The sequence below is a fragment of the Oryctolagus cuniculus genome, chromosome 10 (assembly GCF_051225735.1).
Source record: "Oryctolagus cuniculus isolate XC-2025 breed Fujian yellow rabbit chromosome 10, ASM5122573v1, whole genome shotgun sequence".
NCBI lineage: Eukaryota > Metazoa > Chordata > Mammalia > Lagomorpha > Leporidae > Oryctolagus > Oryctolagus cuniculus.
This window is the reverse complement of record NC_142876.1, coordinates 123,193,204-123,205,990: the sequence shown is the minus strand read 5'-3', so window position 1 is coordinate 123,205,990 and position 12,787 is coordinate 123,193,204. Positions and strand designations below refer to the sequence as shown.

Genomic DNA, 12,787 nt, shown 5'->3' with positions numbered 1-12,787 from the left:
TTCTGTCTGTCTTTTGTTCTGCAAATACTTGTGTGTGTGATGCACAGCTGTCTGTGCAGGGGTGCAGGCACTAAACAGGTGCTGAAGCATACAATTGGTTGTGGTGCTGAGGACAGAGGTGCAGCAAGGTCACTGTCAGGCATTGAGGGTGTTGACTTGGGGCTCAGGAGCCCTGGAGGCCTTCAGTGGGAGGAGCCGAGGGTCTCACTTCCCTCCTTCCTCCTTGTCTTTCAGCTATGATAGCAGTGGGACTTCCAAAGATGACATCAAGGAGAGGTTCTCCCAGACCATGGAGTTCGTGGAGGAGTACCTGCGAGACGTGGTTTGCCAGAGGTTCCCATTCTCTGATAAGGAGAAAAACAAGCTCACCTTTGAGGTAATGCTCAGTGAAGCCATCTGTGTGTGTTGTCTGCTTCTTGTTGGCCGTTGTTCTACTGAGAAGACAAAAAATGTTTCAGTAGGTGGTGCTTTTTCCCACCATGCTCTGCTTTTAATGAAAAAGAATTGAGCCCAGTGCTCTTCCAGGATAACTCAGAACTGATAATCGCTGGCTTTGCCTAACAGCTGTTAGGTACTTAAAAGGAGTGTGCAAGGTGAATGGAATCATGGGAAATGATGGGGTGTTAGGCCTGCAGTGTTCTTGGTTGTAAAAATGGTGGGAGAGAAACACTGTCCTCGGGGTCTGCTGTGGATGAATGAGGTGGCAAACATGATAAGCAATAAATCCTCTTTACCTGGCAGTGAAAACGCGGACAGCCCTGGCCTTTTTGGAGTTTTTTTTTTTTTTTTACTGGTGATGGCTCTGTTGTTGCTGATATCTGTGACTTGCTGGGTGCAGCTTGGCTGGCGCAGTGTTGGCCTTGGGAAGCCAGGCAGATGGATTCATTTGATTGCTTTAACTCATGAAAGCAAAGAGTAGTTTGGTAGGTTTTAATTTTTTTTTAAATTCTTCTCTTTTCTGAATTTTATGCAGACACTGCAAGCATAATGCGTGGCTTCTCTTACATGGGGAAGGTTAGAAGAGCTGTGAAGTATGAGCTGGTTTCATCCAGGGAGCCAGAGGACGCTGCTAGTCTAATGCCATCTTCTTTTCTCTATACAATAGGTTGTGAATTTAGCTAGGAACCTCATATACTTCGGGTTCTACAATTTCTCCGACCTCCTGCGGTTAACCAAGATCCTCCTGGCCATATTAGACTGTGTGCACGTGACGACCATCTTCCCTGTCAGCAAGATGGCCAAGGGAGAGGAGAGCAAAGGTACCTTGGTGGGCAAGGGGTGGTATGGGCAGGCCTGGCGGTGCCTGCGTTCTCAGCCCATCCGGTGCTGCCCGTGTTGCACCTCCCTGTCTTCTTCCCTTCCCCAATCTGCAGTGTCAGCATTTTATAGACAAGCAGATGGCCAGTGCCATGGACACCCATACCCTGAGACTTAGAGCTAGTGGTGAGCCCCATGTTGCTGTCTTTGCTCTGTGATTAGACATGGGAGTCTCCATTTTGCTGAACACTTTGAAAAAATCACCTTGCTTTGTGATGTGTATCTCTCTTTATGTTCATGAGTCCATTGATGATAACATTCCCCAGTGATGAACTAAAACCTGGCCTGCATCTTGATATCTAATTCTGTTAGGCAGAGAGAAAGAACGGGGCCAAGCAGGAGCATTAACAGTCCCGGTGTGTTATAGAGCACAATCCTCCCCTGCCCCGGTCACGTTGTAGGTGGTCCCAGCCTCCCCCATCCTCCCATGGAGAACATCCCAGAAGAATCCTCTCTGCTCAGGGCCAAGTGGGTTACCCAGTGTGATAAAGTCAGGTTACAAAACCTTGGAAGGAATTTGACCAGCCCTAGTCAAAGAAGAAGCCCTGTGTCAGGGAAGAGCAATGACAGGGAGAAGTGCACCCCACGCCCTTACAAATCCCAGTGTGGACGAAGCCTGGAGGCGGTCTCAGATTCATCTGAAGGTGCCTGGCCACTCTGCCGGATGCACTGCCTCATGCCGCCTCACTTTCCCTCTGCTCCCTGCCTTCCGTCTTACTCCGACGGGAAGTCGAGTGGCTCTTCTCCAGCCGCACCCACTCACACCCCTGAATGGAGAACCCCACCTTGGTCTGTCTGTAAATACATGTTTTAGAGTCAGGGTCTGCATGTGCATTCACTGGGTGTGAATGACTGCTCACTGGCCTTCCGCAGCCGCAGCACAGGACACACATTGCTCTACCGCCCACGGCTGGCTGGGTGCTGGGCTAGGTCATTCGGCATTTGCAGCAGCTTCAGTCCTGCCCTCGAGTGTCCTCATCCCCATTCGATAGATGAGCGGCCTGAGCTCTTGGAGTGGCTGTAGTGCACCCCGGGTGAAACGGCGCCAGGGACTGTGCAGCGTGGCCTCTCTGGCCTCGTTCCCTGCACGGTGCACGTGCGCAGTAGTTATCTGTAGAATCCCCACAGAAACGCTCCTGGTGGATTCAGGAGCCCACTGTCTGCCCACCCCTCCCAGAAGACCCCTTCCTGCTGGCACCAACATCCCAGTCCCCGAATGCTGAGGGCCATGGAGTGAGGCGCCCTCCCCACGTGTGCAGAGCGCTGTGGAGCGTCATCCCGACCCTGGTCTCCCCTGGCCCTGCAGGCAGCAACGTGATGAGGTCCATCCACGGGGTTGGGGAGCTGATGACCCAGGTGGTGCTCCGGGGTGGGGGCTTTCTGCCTATGACCCCCATGGCCACCGCACCTGAGGGCAACGTGAAGCAGGCGGAGCCCGAGAAGGAGGACATCATGGTCATGGACACCAAGCTGAAGATCATCGAGATCCTGCAGGTACCCGTCGGCCTGGGCGGGGGCGGGGGCGGGGCCGTGGCGGGAGGTTGCTGCCTCGCTTTGCCTCGGTGGAGCCCGGGAGCAGCTGATGGAGTCCTGAGCTGCTCTTCAATGTCGATGTGAGCAGCTCCTCTTAAACCCTTCAGCTGTCCCCTCCTCCCCACGGCTCCCAGCCGCACCCCTGTTCCTGCGGCGCCCGCGACTGCCTCAGCCTTGGCTTCTGCTCTTTCCCACCTGCCCCGTGCCTCAGACTTCACTCCCCTTGCCCTGTGCCGCCGGACCCCTGCCTGGTGTTCATCACTCGGTTCAGGGTTCCCTTAGCTCTAGAGACTGCTTCCCCTCTCCTCCCTCCCGCCCTCCGTCTTTCATTCAGCCAGCATTTACTGAGACAGATGGTATCAAGTGTCTTTAAGCACTGGGGATGCACCAACAAATGAATGGATCGAATTCCTGCTGCTTGGGGACCTGATTCTGGCCGGGGCGTGGGCGTGTACTCGGCTCAGCCTGAGCCGTGTCCCACGGTAGAGGGGCTCTGGCTGCTGCAGGATCCTGGAGGACCAGGGTGGCATGGAGACCTCTGTGGCGGAGGGTGGGAGTGCTTTCCTTTCTGCATTAAGATGATGTGGTCGGGGCCAGCGCCACGGCTCACTAGGCTAATCCTCTGCCTGCGGCGCCGGCACACCAGGTTCTAGTCCTGGTCGGGGCGCTGGATTCTGTCCCGGTTGCCCCTCTTCCAGGCCAGCTCTCTGCTGTGGCCAGGGAGTGCAGTGGAGGATGGCGCAAGCACTTGGGCCCTGCACCCCATGGGAGACCAGGAGAAGCACCTGGCTCCTGCCATCGGATCAGCGCGGTGCGCCGGCCACAGCGCGCCAGCTGCGGCGGCCATTGGAGGGTGAACCAACGGAAAAGGAAGACCTTTCTCTCTGTCTCTCACTGTCCACTCTGCCTGTCCAAAAAAAAAAAAAAAAAAAAAAAGATGATGTGGTCGGAAGTGAGGAGTTAGCTGGAGGGCCACCCAGGAGGTACTCAGAGCAGAGGGAGCAGCGTGAGTGTGGAGTGCGAGGTGCGGACACGTTTGGGAACAGGTTGGTCCCTGAGGGCGTGAGAGATGAGTCAGGGGAGTTGGTCACCACTCAGGGAGTGAGGTTGGTACCAAGAAGCTGTCTTTTTGTCGTTGTTTCAGTTGAGAGAGGCTTTGTGTGAGAGAGCATGGTTGTCAGGGCCAGGTCCTGTGTAAGCAGGAGGGGGTACAGTCCTGGTGGGAGACCCTCACAGTTTCCAGGGGGCTTGCAGCTCCCCCAGCGGCCTGAGCTTCTCTCCTGCTCCATGGCGCAGGTGTCTGCCCAGCAGCGCCTGCCTCTTCCTGCAGAGAATCCTGCTGGCTCCTTTCTCCCCGTTGCTGTGTGGCTTATTCCTGTCCTGGGATACAGTCAGCACTCACACATGTTCGTGCCTGAGATTGCACTTGCCGTAGCCTTGAGAGCGTCGGTGAGAATGCACCATGTAGGTCACCCAGGGCGGGAGGAAGCTCATGGAATCTGTGCCTGACCAGAAGTAAGGAGAGGCATCCGGGCCCTGGGCTGTGTATCCCCAGAGACACAGGGTCAGGCTGATCAGGAGTGACAAGGCATAGGCTGCTTGCCATGGTGGTCAGCCGGCTCCTTTCTGCACGTGTTGCTGACTGTGAGTCGTGTGTAGGGCGTGGGCTGGCCCTGGGAGGGCTGCAGAGATGACTGGGACGGGTTCCGCCCAGGCCTCAGGGTCTCCTGGGGCGTGGGCTGGCCCTGGGAGGGCTGCAGAGATGACTGGGATGGGTTCTTCCCAGGACTCAGGGTCTCCTGGGGTGTGGGTGTCCTGGAGCTGTGCGCGCCGGAGGTTGTGTTGAGAGGAGAGGGCTTCTGACTCCGTGTGGCGGGGGCAGAGAGTGTCCGTGGAGGAGGCAGGAATCCGGCTTTCGGCAGGGGTGAGATCTGTGCAGAAGCAAGGGGACCTTGCTGGGGTTCTGGGCAGCTTATGCAGGTCACTTTGGGCTGAGAAGGCATGGGACCGCAGGAGGGGGAGCAGCGTGGCGCACGCTCGAGGAGGCACTGGTGCCTGCAGTGTTGAGTGTTCCGTCTGCCGCGAGCCCCTGTGCAGGTGCTAACCTAAAAACGAGTGCCTCCGGGGGGTGAATGGCAGGGGCGGGGTTGGTTCTGTAAGTGGCCAGGGGAGCATGATCAGGGGTCTGGACTGTGGCAGGGTGGGCCTTGGGCGGAAACCATGAGTGCGGCAGAGGGCGGAGCAGCAGGAGTGAGCTGCCGAGGTGAAGTGTGTGGCACAGACAGAAGGGTCGATGGTCCTGAGGTTGGCCGAGGTTGAGGGAGCCCAGGCAGGCAGCAGTAAAGGCAGGGCTGCCTCCGAGGGTGTCCCAGGGTGGGGTCTGCAGAGGATCGGAACCCGCAGAGTTGCACAGGAATGCCTGAGGGGTTTGGACCGAGACTGCCTCGTACAGCTGTGGGGCTGGGCGCTGTGCTGACTCGGTCTGAGTCTTAGGCCTGAGGCCCACGCGGAGCTGAGGGCTGGGAACTTGCAGCTCTGAGGTCCCAGCTCCTGGAGGGAGAGGGCAGATCCACCCCTCCCTGCCCCTGCCTCTGCTTTCCTCCAGCCCTCAGTGGCTTCGGTGACACCCACCCATGTTGGATGAGAGTGGGGCTTCCTCCTGCCGCGAGCCCTGTGACTCAGAGGCTGTCCCCTCACCGGCTGCCCAGGCATCCTCCAGCCCAGTTGTGATGACACCTAGAACTCCAAGTTTACCCAAGATACCAGAAAGGTGTCTGATGGTTGGCGGGACACGGGCCGGTGACCGTGCCTGGAGAGGTGCAGCTCCGAGGTGGGGCCAGGTTGTCCCTTGGGCTCAGCATGGACAAGGGGAGAAAGGAAGGAAGGGTGTTCCTGAGCCCTCGAATGGTGCTGGCTGATGGGACGTGCCCTTCGATCCTGGTGGCAGTCAGCAGACCAGGGACTCTGCCGTGGTGGGCGGGGGGTGGGGTTCAGGAGATGCAGGCGGAGGGGGCCGGCGTTTGTGCCTCTGTCAGAGCAGGCAGCTACGTTTTGGTAGTAAAGAGTGAGTTTGCTCGTCTGATCCCTCCGTTCACAGCAGCTACCTCGCTCTTCTCAGTGCTGGGCCTGGAGCCGGTGTCGCGTGACGTGGGTGTGGCCAGGGTGCAGTCTTGGTGCTGGAGGCCCTCGGCATGGCTCTTGGCCTGGTTGTGTGTGGAGAGTGATGGGGCTGTGTAACCGGTCTGTTGCTGTCCCCGCTTGACCCCGCAGTTCATTTTGAACGTGAGGTTGGATTACCGCATCTCCTGCCTCCTGTGCATATTCAAGCGGGAGTTTGACGAAAGCAACTCCCAGACGACAGAAGCGGCATCCGGAAGCAGCAGCCCTGAAGGGCCCAGTAATGTCCCAGGTCAGTGACCCCGCGTCATCAGGTGTGCTCGGGCTGGCCTCAGGAGAGCTGGGTACACATGGCAGCTTCCAGAACAGCAGAGGACGCATGCCTCTGGGGATTATTGTAGTCAAAGCAGCTTGCTAGGATTCGCTGATTTTGAGCCAGGGGCATCATGGGACAAGCCCAGATTCCTTTTGGGATAAGTCTCATTTCCTTCTGCTAGACACGTGGCAGCCAAGGTTTCCACTGTGTGTTTGCCTACAGCATACCCCTCCTCCAAATACCCCGAGCCCCCAAACAAAAACTGTCACAAGCAAAAGTCTAAGGGACCTGGGTGTGCACTGCATCCCGTCCTCACACTGGCCCTTCGTCCCTGCCCAGGAAGTAGCGGTGACGGTCAGGGAAGCGTTGTTGGGCACCCCCACTGCCAGGCCCCAGGCTTCCTTGGCACAAGGTTGCTGCTGTCCAGCGGCCTGGTAGCGGGCAGGGAGGGCCGAGCGCAGGCCATGGAGCGCTGAGTAGGGTCTCTGGGCTCGCCTGGCTCCCCGGCATGGCAGTGTCTGAGTCTGAGGATTTGGGATGAGCCCAGTAGCTGCGTGCTTGGAAGACCAGCTCTGTGCTCAGGCCTTCCTGCCCCTGAAGCGGCGTCTCTGACTTTGCAGGTGCTCTCGACTTCGAACACATCGAGGAGCAAGCAGAAGGCATCTTTGGAGGAAGGAAAGTGTGTTTTCAGCTGCTGTTGCGGAGGCGGCTCTGCCGTTTGGAAGGCTGCCCTTCTGCAGCTCTCAAAGGCATTTCTGTGACTATCGCAGTAAACGTTCAGTCTCTGGGATTAGGTGGGGCTAGTGCCCTCCTGGGGACTCCTAGTACTCAAGCCAGAGTCACCTTAGTTGGCTGGACTGTGCACATGGACATGCACACATGTGTACACGTGTGTGCGTGTGCGTGCACACATCCTGCCACAGCCAGAAAAGCTCTGTGGTTTTCTACAATAAGAGGGTCCTCAAAAAGTTGGTGGGAAATGTGTGTTCTGAAGAAACGTTGCATGAATTTCAACGTTTGTTTGCACCAAATAAACCTAACTTGTAATTCCATTTTTCTACAAACTTTTTGAAGGCCCCTTATGCATATGTACATTTCAAGATTTTTTTAAGTGAAGGGGAAATTGCAGCAGAACAAAGAGCTGGAAGAGAGCAGGCTAGAAACAGATCGGGGTTTGCTCATGCTGTCCCCTGGAGGATGCGTCTGACCCCTGTGGCTTTCCCGGCTCCCTCAGCAGAGAAAGCACAGGCGTGTCTGTCTCCCTGCTGCTGGCGTGTGAGCCCTTAGGAGGCATCATGTTGCTCACTGCTGGCGTAAAACGTTGTCTTATTTATGTGAACGCATCTGCCCAGAGCCTAAAGTGGATGGCAGTACCCCCTGCTCCTGGCTCTTAGAGCCAGCACGCTTGGATTGGTTGCCGGTTGCTGGTAGAGTCGACTTCAGCAGCCTGAGGAGTCAAGCACCGGGTCTGATTACCTCTCGCAGTTCCCTGAGCTGAGGGGGTGATCTGGCTCCTTCTTCTGTGCTCATTGCCGGGCCTGTGCTGTGAGTTTCCTGAGGTCACTTCCTGGGGCCAGCATGTCCAAGTTGTTGCTTTACTCAGCTTTCTGGCCCCTTGGCAGGGGTATCTGTCCCCTGCCCCACTGTGGGTACCCTGGGCTTCCTGCCAGTGTGGCAGCCGGCATAGGAACGAGTCTGCCGTAGGGACGAGCCTGCTGTATGCAGGTGCTCTCACATCTGTGCTTGCACTGTACTTGCTCCTGTCCTGCTCCCCTGAGCAAACCCCACCGGTGAGCCTGGTGTTGGTGTGGGAGGGACTGCATGCAGAGTGCACGCTGCCAGGGAACCCCCAGTGTCAGCCATACTTAATATTAAAACCCATGGCACTTGGGTGTGCTACATTCTTCCTAATGCTGGAAAATGTATTTCTGAAAAGCTACACGGGATGTCTGGGTCCAGCGTGATGGCACTCCTGCAGGAGACCCGAGCCTGCCGTGCTCCCCACACCTCCAGAAGAGAGCAGGGGTGCAGTAATCCCTGTTCAGCCCTCTCATCAGCCTGTGACCAGGGAGTCCAGCCCATTTGTCACCTCTCTGAGTGCAGCCAGGGGCTGGCACAGCCATTGGGTAGCAGTGCCCACTGGTGATAGTGTCTGCAGCTTGACCCAGGATGTGCTTGTCAATCTTTCAGTGACATAAATTAACACAGAGTCACCTCACAGGCGTTGAAATAACCTCGGATAGGTCCACTGTGCCCTGTGAGGTTGGTTTGTGGCAGCGCTTCTCCAGGAGGGCCCTCTGAGTGCATGGTCATGCCTGTTCCAGTTTGTGACAAGTTAGGCACAGAACAGTGAGCAAGTGGGCCTTTTTAGGCATTAAAGCCTCCAAGTACATGATCAGGGGACTTGGGATGTGCCAGGACATCAGAGAGCTGCAGACTAGAAAGCCAGCAGGCTGGGCCTTCACTCGAGAGTCTGCAGGGTCTGGAACACGCAGGAGCCCCGGGACAGAGGAGAACCACGTCTGTTTGCAGTCCTCAGAGTGCAAGTGAAGCCCGGTGGGAGAGCCCTGTGATTCTGGCGGGGGATCTGGCTATGCTGCCAGTCTTCCTGCCACCAGAGGGCCGGGGCTTTGGTTTCAGGTTCGGCCATGATGACATAGAGTCATATAATCTCTGCAGTGTTGAGGACACGTCCAGATGGTGTTGGCGTAAGGAGAAGTCAGCACACAGAGAGTGGATAGAGCACCAGACATCTAGTCGCCGGGGGTGGGGGGGAGAGGCACTTGTGGCTCATGTGGCCTGTCCCTCTCGTGCTCTCTAGTGAGGAGAACACGCCGCTGGACCTGGATGACCACGGCGGCAGGACCTTCCTGCGCGTGCTGCTGCACTTGACCATGCACGACTACCCGCCCCTGGTGTCGGGGGCCCTGCAGCTGCTCTTCCGGCACTTCAGTCAGAGGCAGGAGGTCCTACAGGCCTTCAAGCAGGTAGATGGAGGGCCGGCGCCAGGCTGCACCCCTCAGATGCCCCTGTGCACATCTGATGGCTTGTGTTCCTTCAGGTCCAGCTGCTGGTGACCAGCCAGGATGTGGACAACTACAAACAGATCAAGCAGGACCTGGATCAGCTGAGGTCCATCGTGGAGAAGTCGGAGCTCTGGGTGTACAAGGGGCAGGGGCCCGATGAGACCATGGACGGTGCTTCTGGAGAAAATGAACACAAGAAAGCAGAGGTGAGCAGAGCCTGTGTTGGGCTGCAAAGCAGACAGCAGGTGTTGTGGGCCAGGATGCATCCTACGTGGGTTGAGTAAATGCAGGAAGGGCTGGGCTGAGGCCTGAGAGACCAGCCTGTAACATCCCAGAGTGACAGCTGTCTCAAGACTTCAGCTGTAGAGTGGCTGAGCACCAGGTCACCTGTACAGAAACATGTGACCATGAACTTGTGCTGTGGCCCTGGCTGGCCTGGCCTCTATCACAGAGTGAGTGTGAGTAAATGACGTGTACAAACCCATACGACTGCTGGACACCGTGTACAGCCCCCGTTCTTTCCTGAAGGGAGTGCTCACCCCAGCCAACAGACAGTGGTTTGTTTGAAAGCTGTGCGTGCCACAGCTGTCTTTGCTTTTCTCCGTAGGAGGGGAACAACAAGTCGCAGAAGCACGAGAGCGCCAGCAGCTACAACTACAGGGTGGTCAAGGAGGTGAGCTGGCCTGCTGCTGTGGGCTCTGAGGTGCTTTCATTTCCTCCAACGGTCAGCTTGAAGCAGCAGACGCTCCAGGTTTTTTGTCTGGACGTGAAGTTGGACAGGGTGAAAGGGGAGACCAGAGGGTAAGGGTCAGATCCGCACTCTGCCACTGGCCCTGCACTGGGCCGTGTGTCTGCAGTCCCTGCACCTGTTGCGGGCCCCAGGTCCTGCCGGAGCTTTGCACCAGAGCGACGGATTCGCTGTCGGGATGCGCGCGTGCCAGCCACCAAGAGCTGCAGTTCCTTAGGAAGGGTCACTTGAGGATGTTCGGGGGGGGGGGGGGGGGGCTTTGTGCATTGTTACCCAGGAGTGATCTCCCCGCACCGTCCAGGCGGTGGTTCTGGTCGTCTGCTTCGCCTGATCTCTCTCAAACTGGCCCTCTGGCTGTTGAAGCCGTAATCCCTGCCTGTTCTGGAAGTTGTGTCCGTAGTTGTCCGTTGGTTGGGTTCCGTGCAGGGAGGAGGGACACTGCCTTTCCTGGTGGCGGTTTCTGTGTGTTGTGACCCCGTGTGCGTCCCTGCCCCCTGCTCCTGCGCCCTTGGCCAACTCTGGTCGCTGGTTTTCTGAGACCGGTGTTTCTCTGCCAGATCTTGATTCGGCTCAGCAAACTCTGCGTGCAGGAGAGCGCCTCAGTGAGGAAGAGCAGGAAGCAGCAGCAGCGACTGCTGCGGAACATGGGCGCGCACGCCGTGGTGCTGGAGCTGCTGCAGATCCCCTACGAGAAGGTGGGCGCCCCACGCTGTGACTGTGACAAAAGCGGTTTCAGGGCAAGTGCAGGAACCGCACGGAGCGTGGTTCAGATGCCCCTGCGGGCGTGCGGCATGGCCGCTCGGAGTCCTCGGTGGTCAGCCCACAGCAGGCCCTGTGTTCAGGTTGCTCTGGGGCTCTGTGATCCGAGTTTCCTCCCCACCGGCTGGAAGTGGGGTTTGCCTCCTAGGTGTTGTCTTTGGTGGGGCTTCGGGGAGGGGAGCAGTGCTTAGCATCTGTGTAGGGTCACACGGCACCCAAGAACACATGTGAAGCCCACTGAGGAGCTGTGCTGGGCCCGCTTTGTCGATAGGCACCCTGGGGTTTGGGGAGCTTCCACACGCCAAGGCTCAGTCTCCAGCCTGTTGGGTTCACAAGTGACCGTGAGAGAAGGCCTTGATGGGCATGAGTGGCCTGAAGAAGGCCGTCTGCCGACTGCTTGCAGGGAGTGGGCCTCAAGGTGCAGCCTTTGCATTGTTTAGCTCCTGTTGTCCCCGAGAACCCAGCCGAGGGAGCTGGCTCTGTCTTCAGCTCTGTGTTAGAGGAGGCCTGCGGTTCTAGGGGCTCAGGACGGCCCACGTGTGTGGAGCCTGGGCCTGCACCCGCTCTGCACCTGCTGCCTCTCTGTGAGCTGCCCCACAGGGAACCCTGTGAAGAGGCGCATCCCGCCTTTCCACAGCCATAAGGCACACCAGGCTTCGTCCCTCTGAAGAGGGCAGGTGCGTAGCTGACTGGCAGTTACTGTGGGCTTGCTGCCCTCTGAACTCGCCTGGTGTCTGGACTGGGCCTGCCAGTCCCTCTCCCTCCCCAGGTGTAAAGGACCTCAGGGGTAGTTTGTGACCATGGCTTTCTCTTGGCTGTTGTCGGTTTCCTTAGTGAGAGACAGACGTTCACAGAGCACTGTTGGTCTACAGGCACACGTTTGTGTGGACACACACGCGGAGAGCACAGATCCCACCAGGCTGTGATAAGATGTCTCCTGAGCTTTCTGGCTTTGTAAAAATCCACCTCGGCTAGGAGGCTCCGGAGTCCTTGATGCCAGCAGACTCGCTTTCCAGTGGAGGAGATGGACGCACGCACAGCTGAGGCCACGCTGTCAGCCGGCTGCAGCTCTCTGTCCCTCCCCTCTCAGTTCTTAGAGCTGGAAGGCCCCCCGCAGCCCCGGTTAGTGAGAGACACAGGTAGTGCAAGTCCCTTCTAGTTGCTCTGTGTATTTGCCATGTCACCTGTGCTAGACAGTTGTGTCCTGTGTTCTCAGCTGTTTTAGACCGGAGGTGGGCAAAGTGCAGACCTGGGTCGGTCAGAGCCGAGCACCTGTATACAGCACTTCAGCTGTGGTTGGTGGTTAAATTCTAGGTGCTTACAGGAGTACTTGCAGGGGGTCTTGAACTCGGCTTCTGGAACAGGGCACCTGACGTATGAACTGCGTCACCCCGAGGACAAAGCTTGCTGAGCTCAGTGTAGATGAGAACCAGTTGCTGACGTTCAGTGAGTGCTCGCTGTCCAAGCCTGCACATGGGTGTTGTCAGTTTGTCTTCATGACACATAGAGGAAACGTGCGCTTCCGTGTCTGAGGAGGTCAGTGTTTCTCCAGGCCGCACAGCCAGGAGACCGTCTACCCTGGATGAGATGGGTGCCTGCATTCCTCACGGCTGCACAGTCCTGCCCGAGCGCAGCTGATGACGCCCAGAGTCAGGGGGACGATCGTGGGTGTGTGGGTAGGAAGGACGCGTCCACTCTGCTGTGCTAAATGTGTGCTTGTTTAGAATTGGGCAGAATGGCCGTAGGTTTCTGAAATGCTGCTCCCTCTGAGTGTGGAACTCGACCTGTACTGACTGTGCTTTTAGTCTGGTGTGAGGGTCACAGCATCTGTTGAGTAGAATCACAGAGGCACACGAGGGGACTGCCCAGGCAACTGTTGTCCCACTTGGCCAAAGGCAAACCTCGGGCTCAGGGTAAAAACGTGGGGAGACAAGGGAAGGAGTCACGGTCAGCACAGTTGCCTCAACTTGA

The 12,787-nt window shown here is 57.4% G+C and overlaps 1 protein-coding gene across 13 annotated transcripts in view; it reads left to right on the top strand.

Annotated features, from left to right (window-relative positions):
* ITPR1 (inositol 1,4,5-trisphosphate receptor type 1) overlaps positions 1–12,787 on the top strand; it is a 297,727-nt gene that overhangs the window by 161,503 nt on the left and 123,437 nt on the right. For all 13 annotated transcript variants that reach the window (XM_070050022.2, XM_070050021.2, XM_070050014.2 and 10 more), the window contains 9 exons: positions 235–376; positions 1,106–1,259; positions 2,624–2,811; positions 6,121–6,259; positions 6,904–6,958; positions 9,105–9,270; positions 9,345–9,515; positions 9,917–9,982; positions 10,615–10,752. In XM_070050022.2, the coding sequence (XP_069906123.1) occupies positions 235–376; positions 1,106–1,259; positions 2,624–2,811; positions 6,121–6,259; positions 6,904–6,958; positions 9,105–9,270; positions 9,345–9,515; positions 9,917–9,982; positions 10,615–10,752 (1,219 nt within the window). The remainder of the gene's footprint in view (positions 1–234; positions 377–1,105; positions 1,260–2,623; positions 2,812–6,120; positions 6,260–6,903; positions 6,959–9,104; positions 9,271–9,344; positions 9,516–9,916; positions 9,983–10,614; positions 10,753–12,787) is intronic.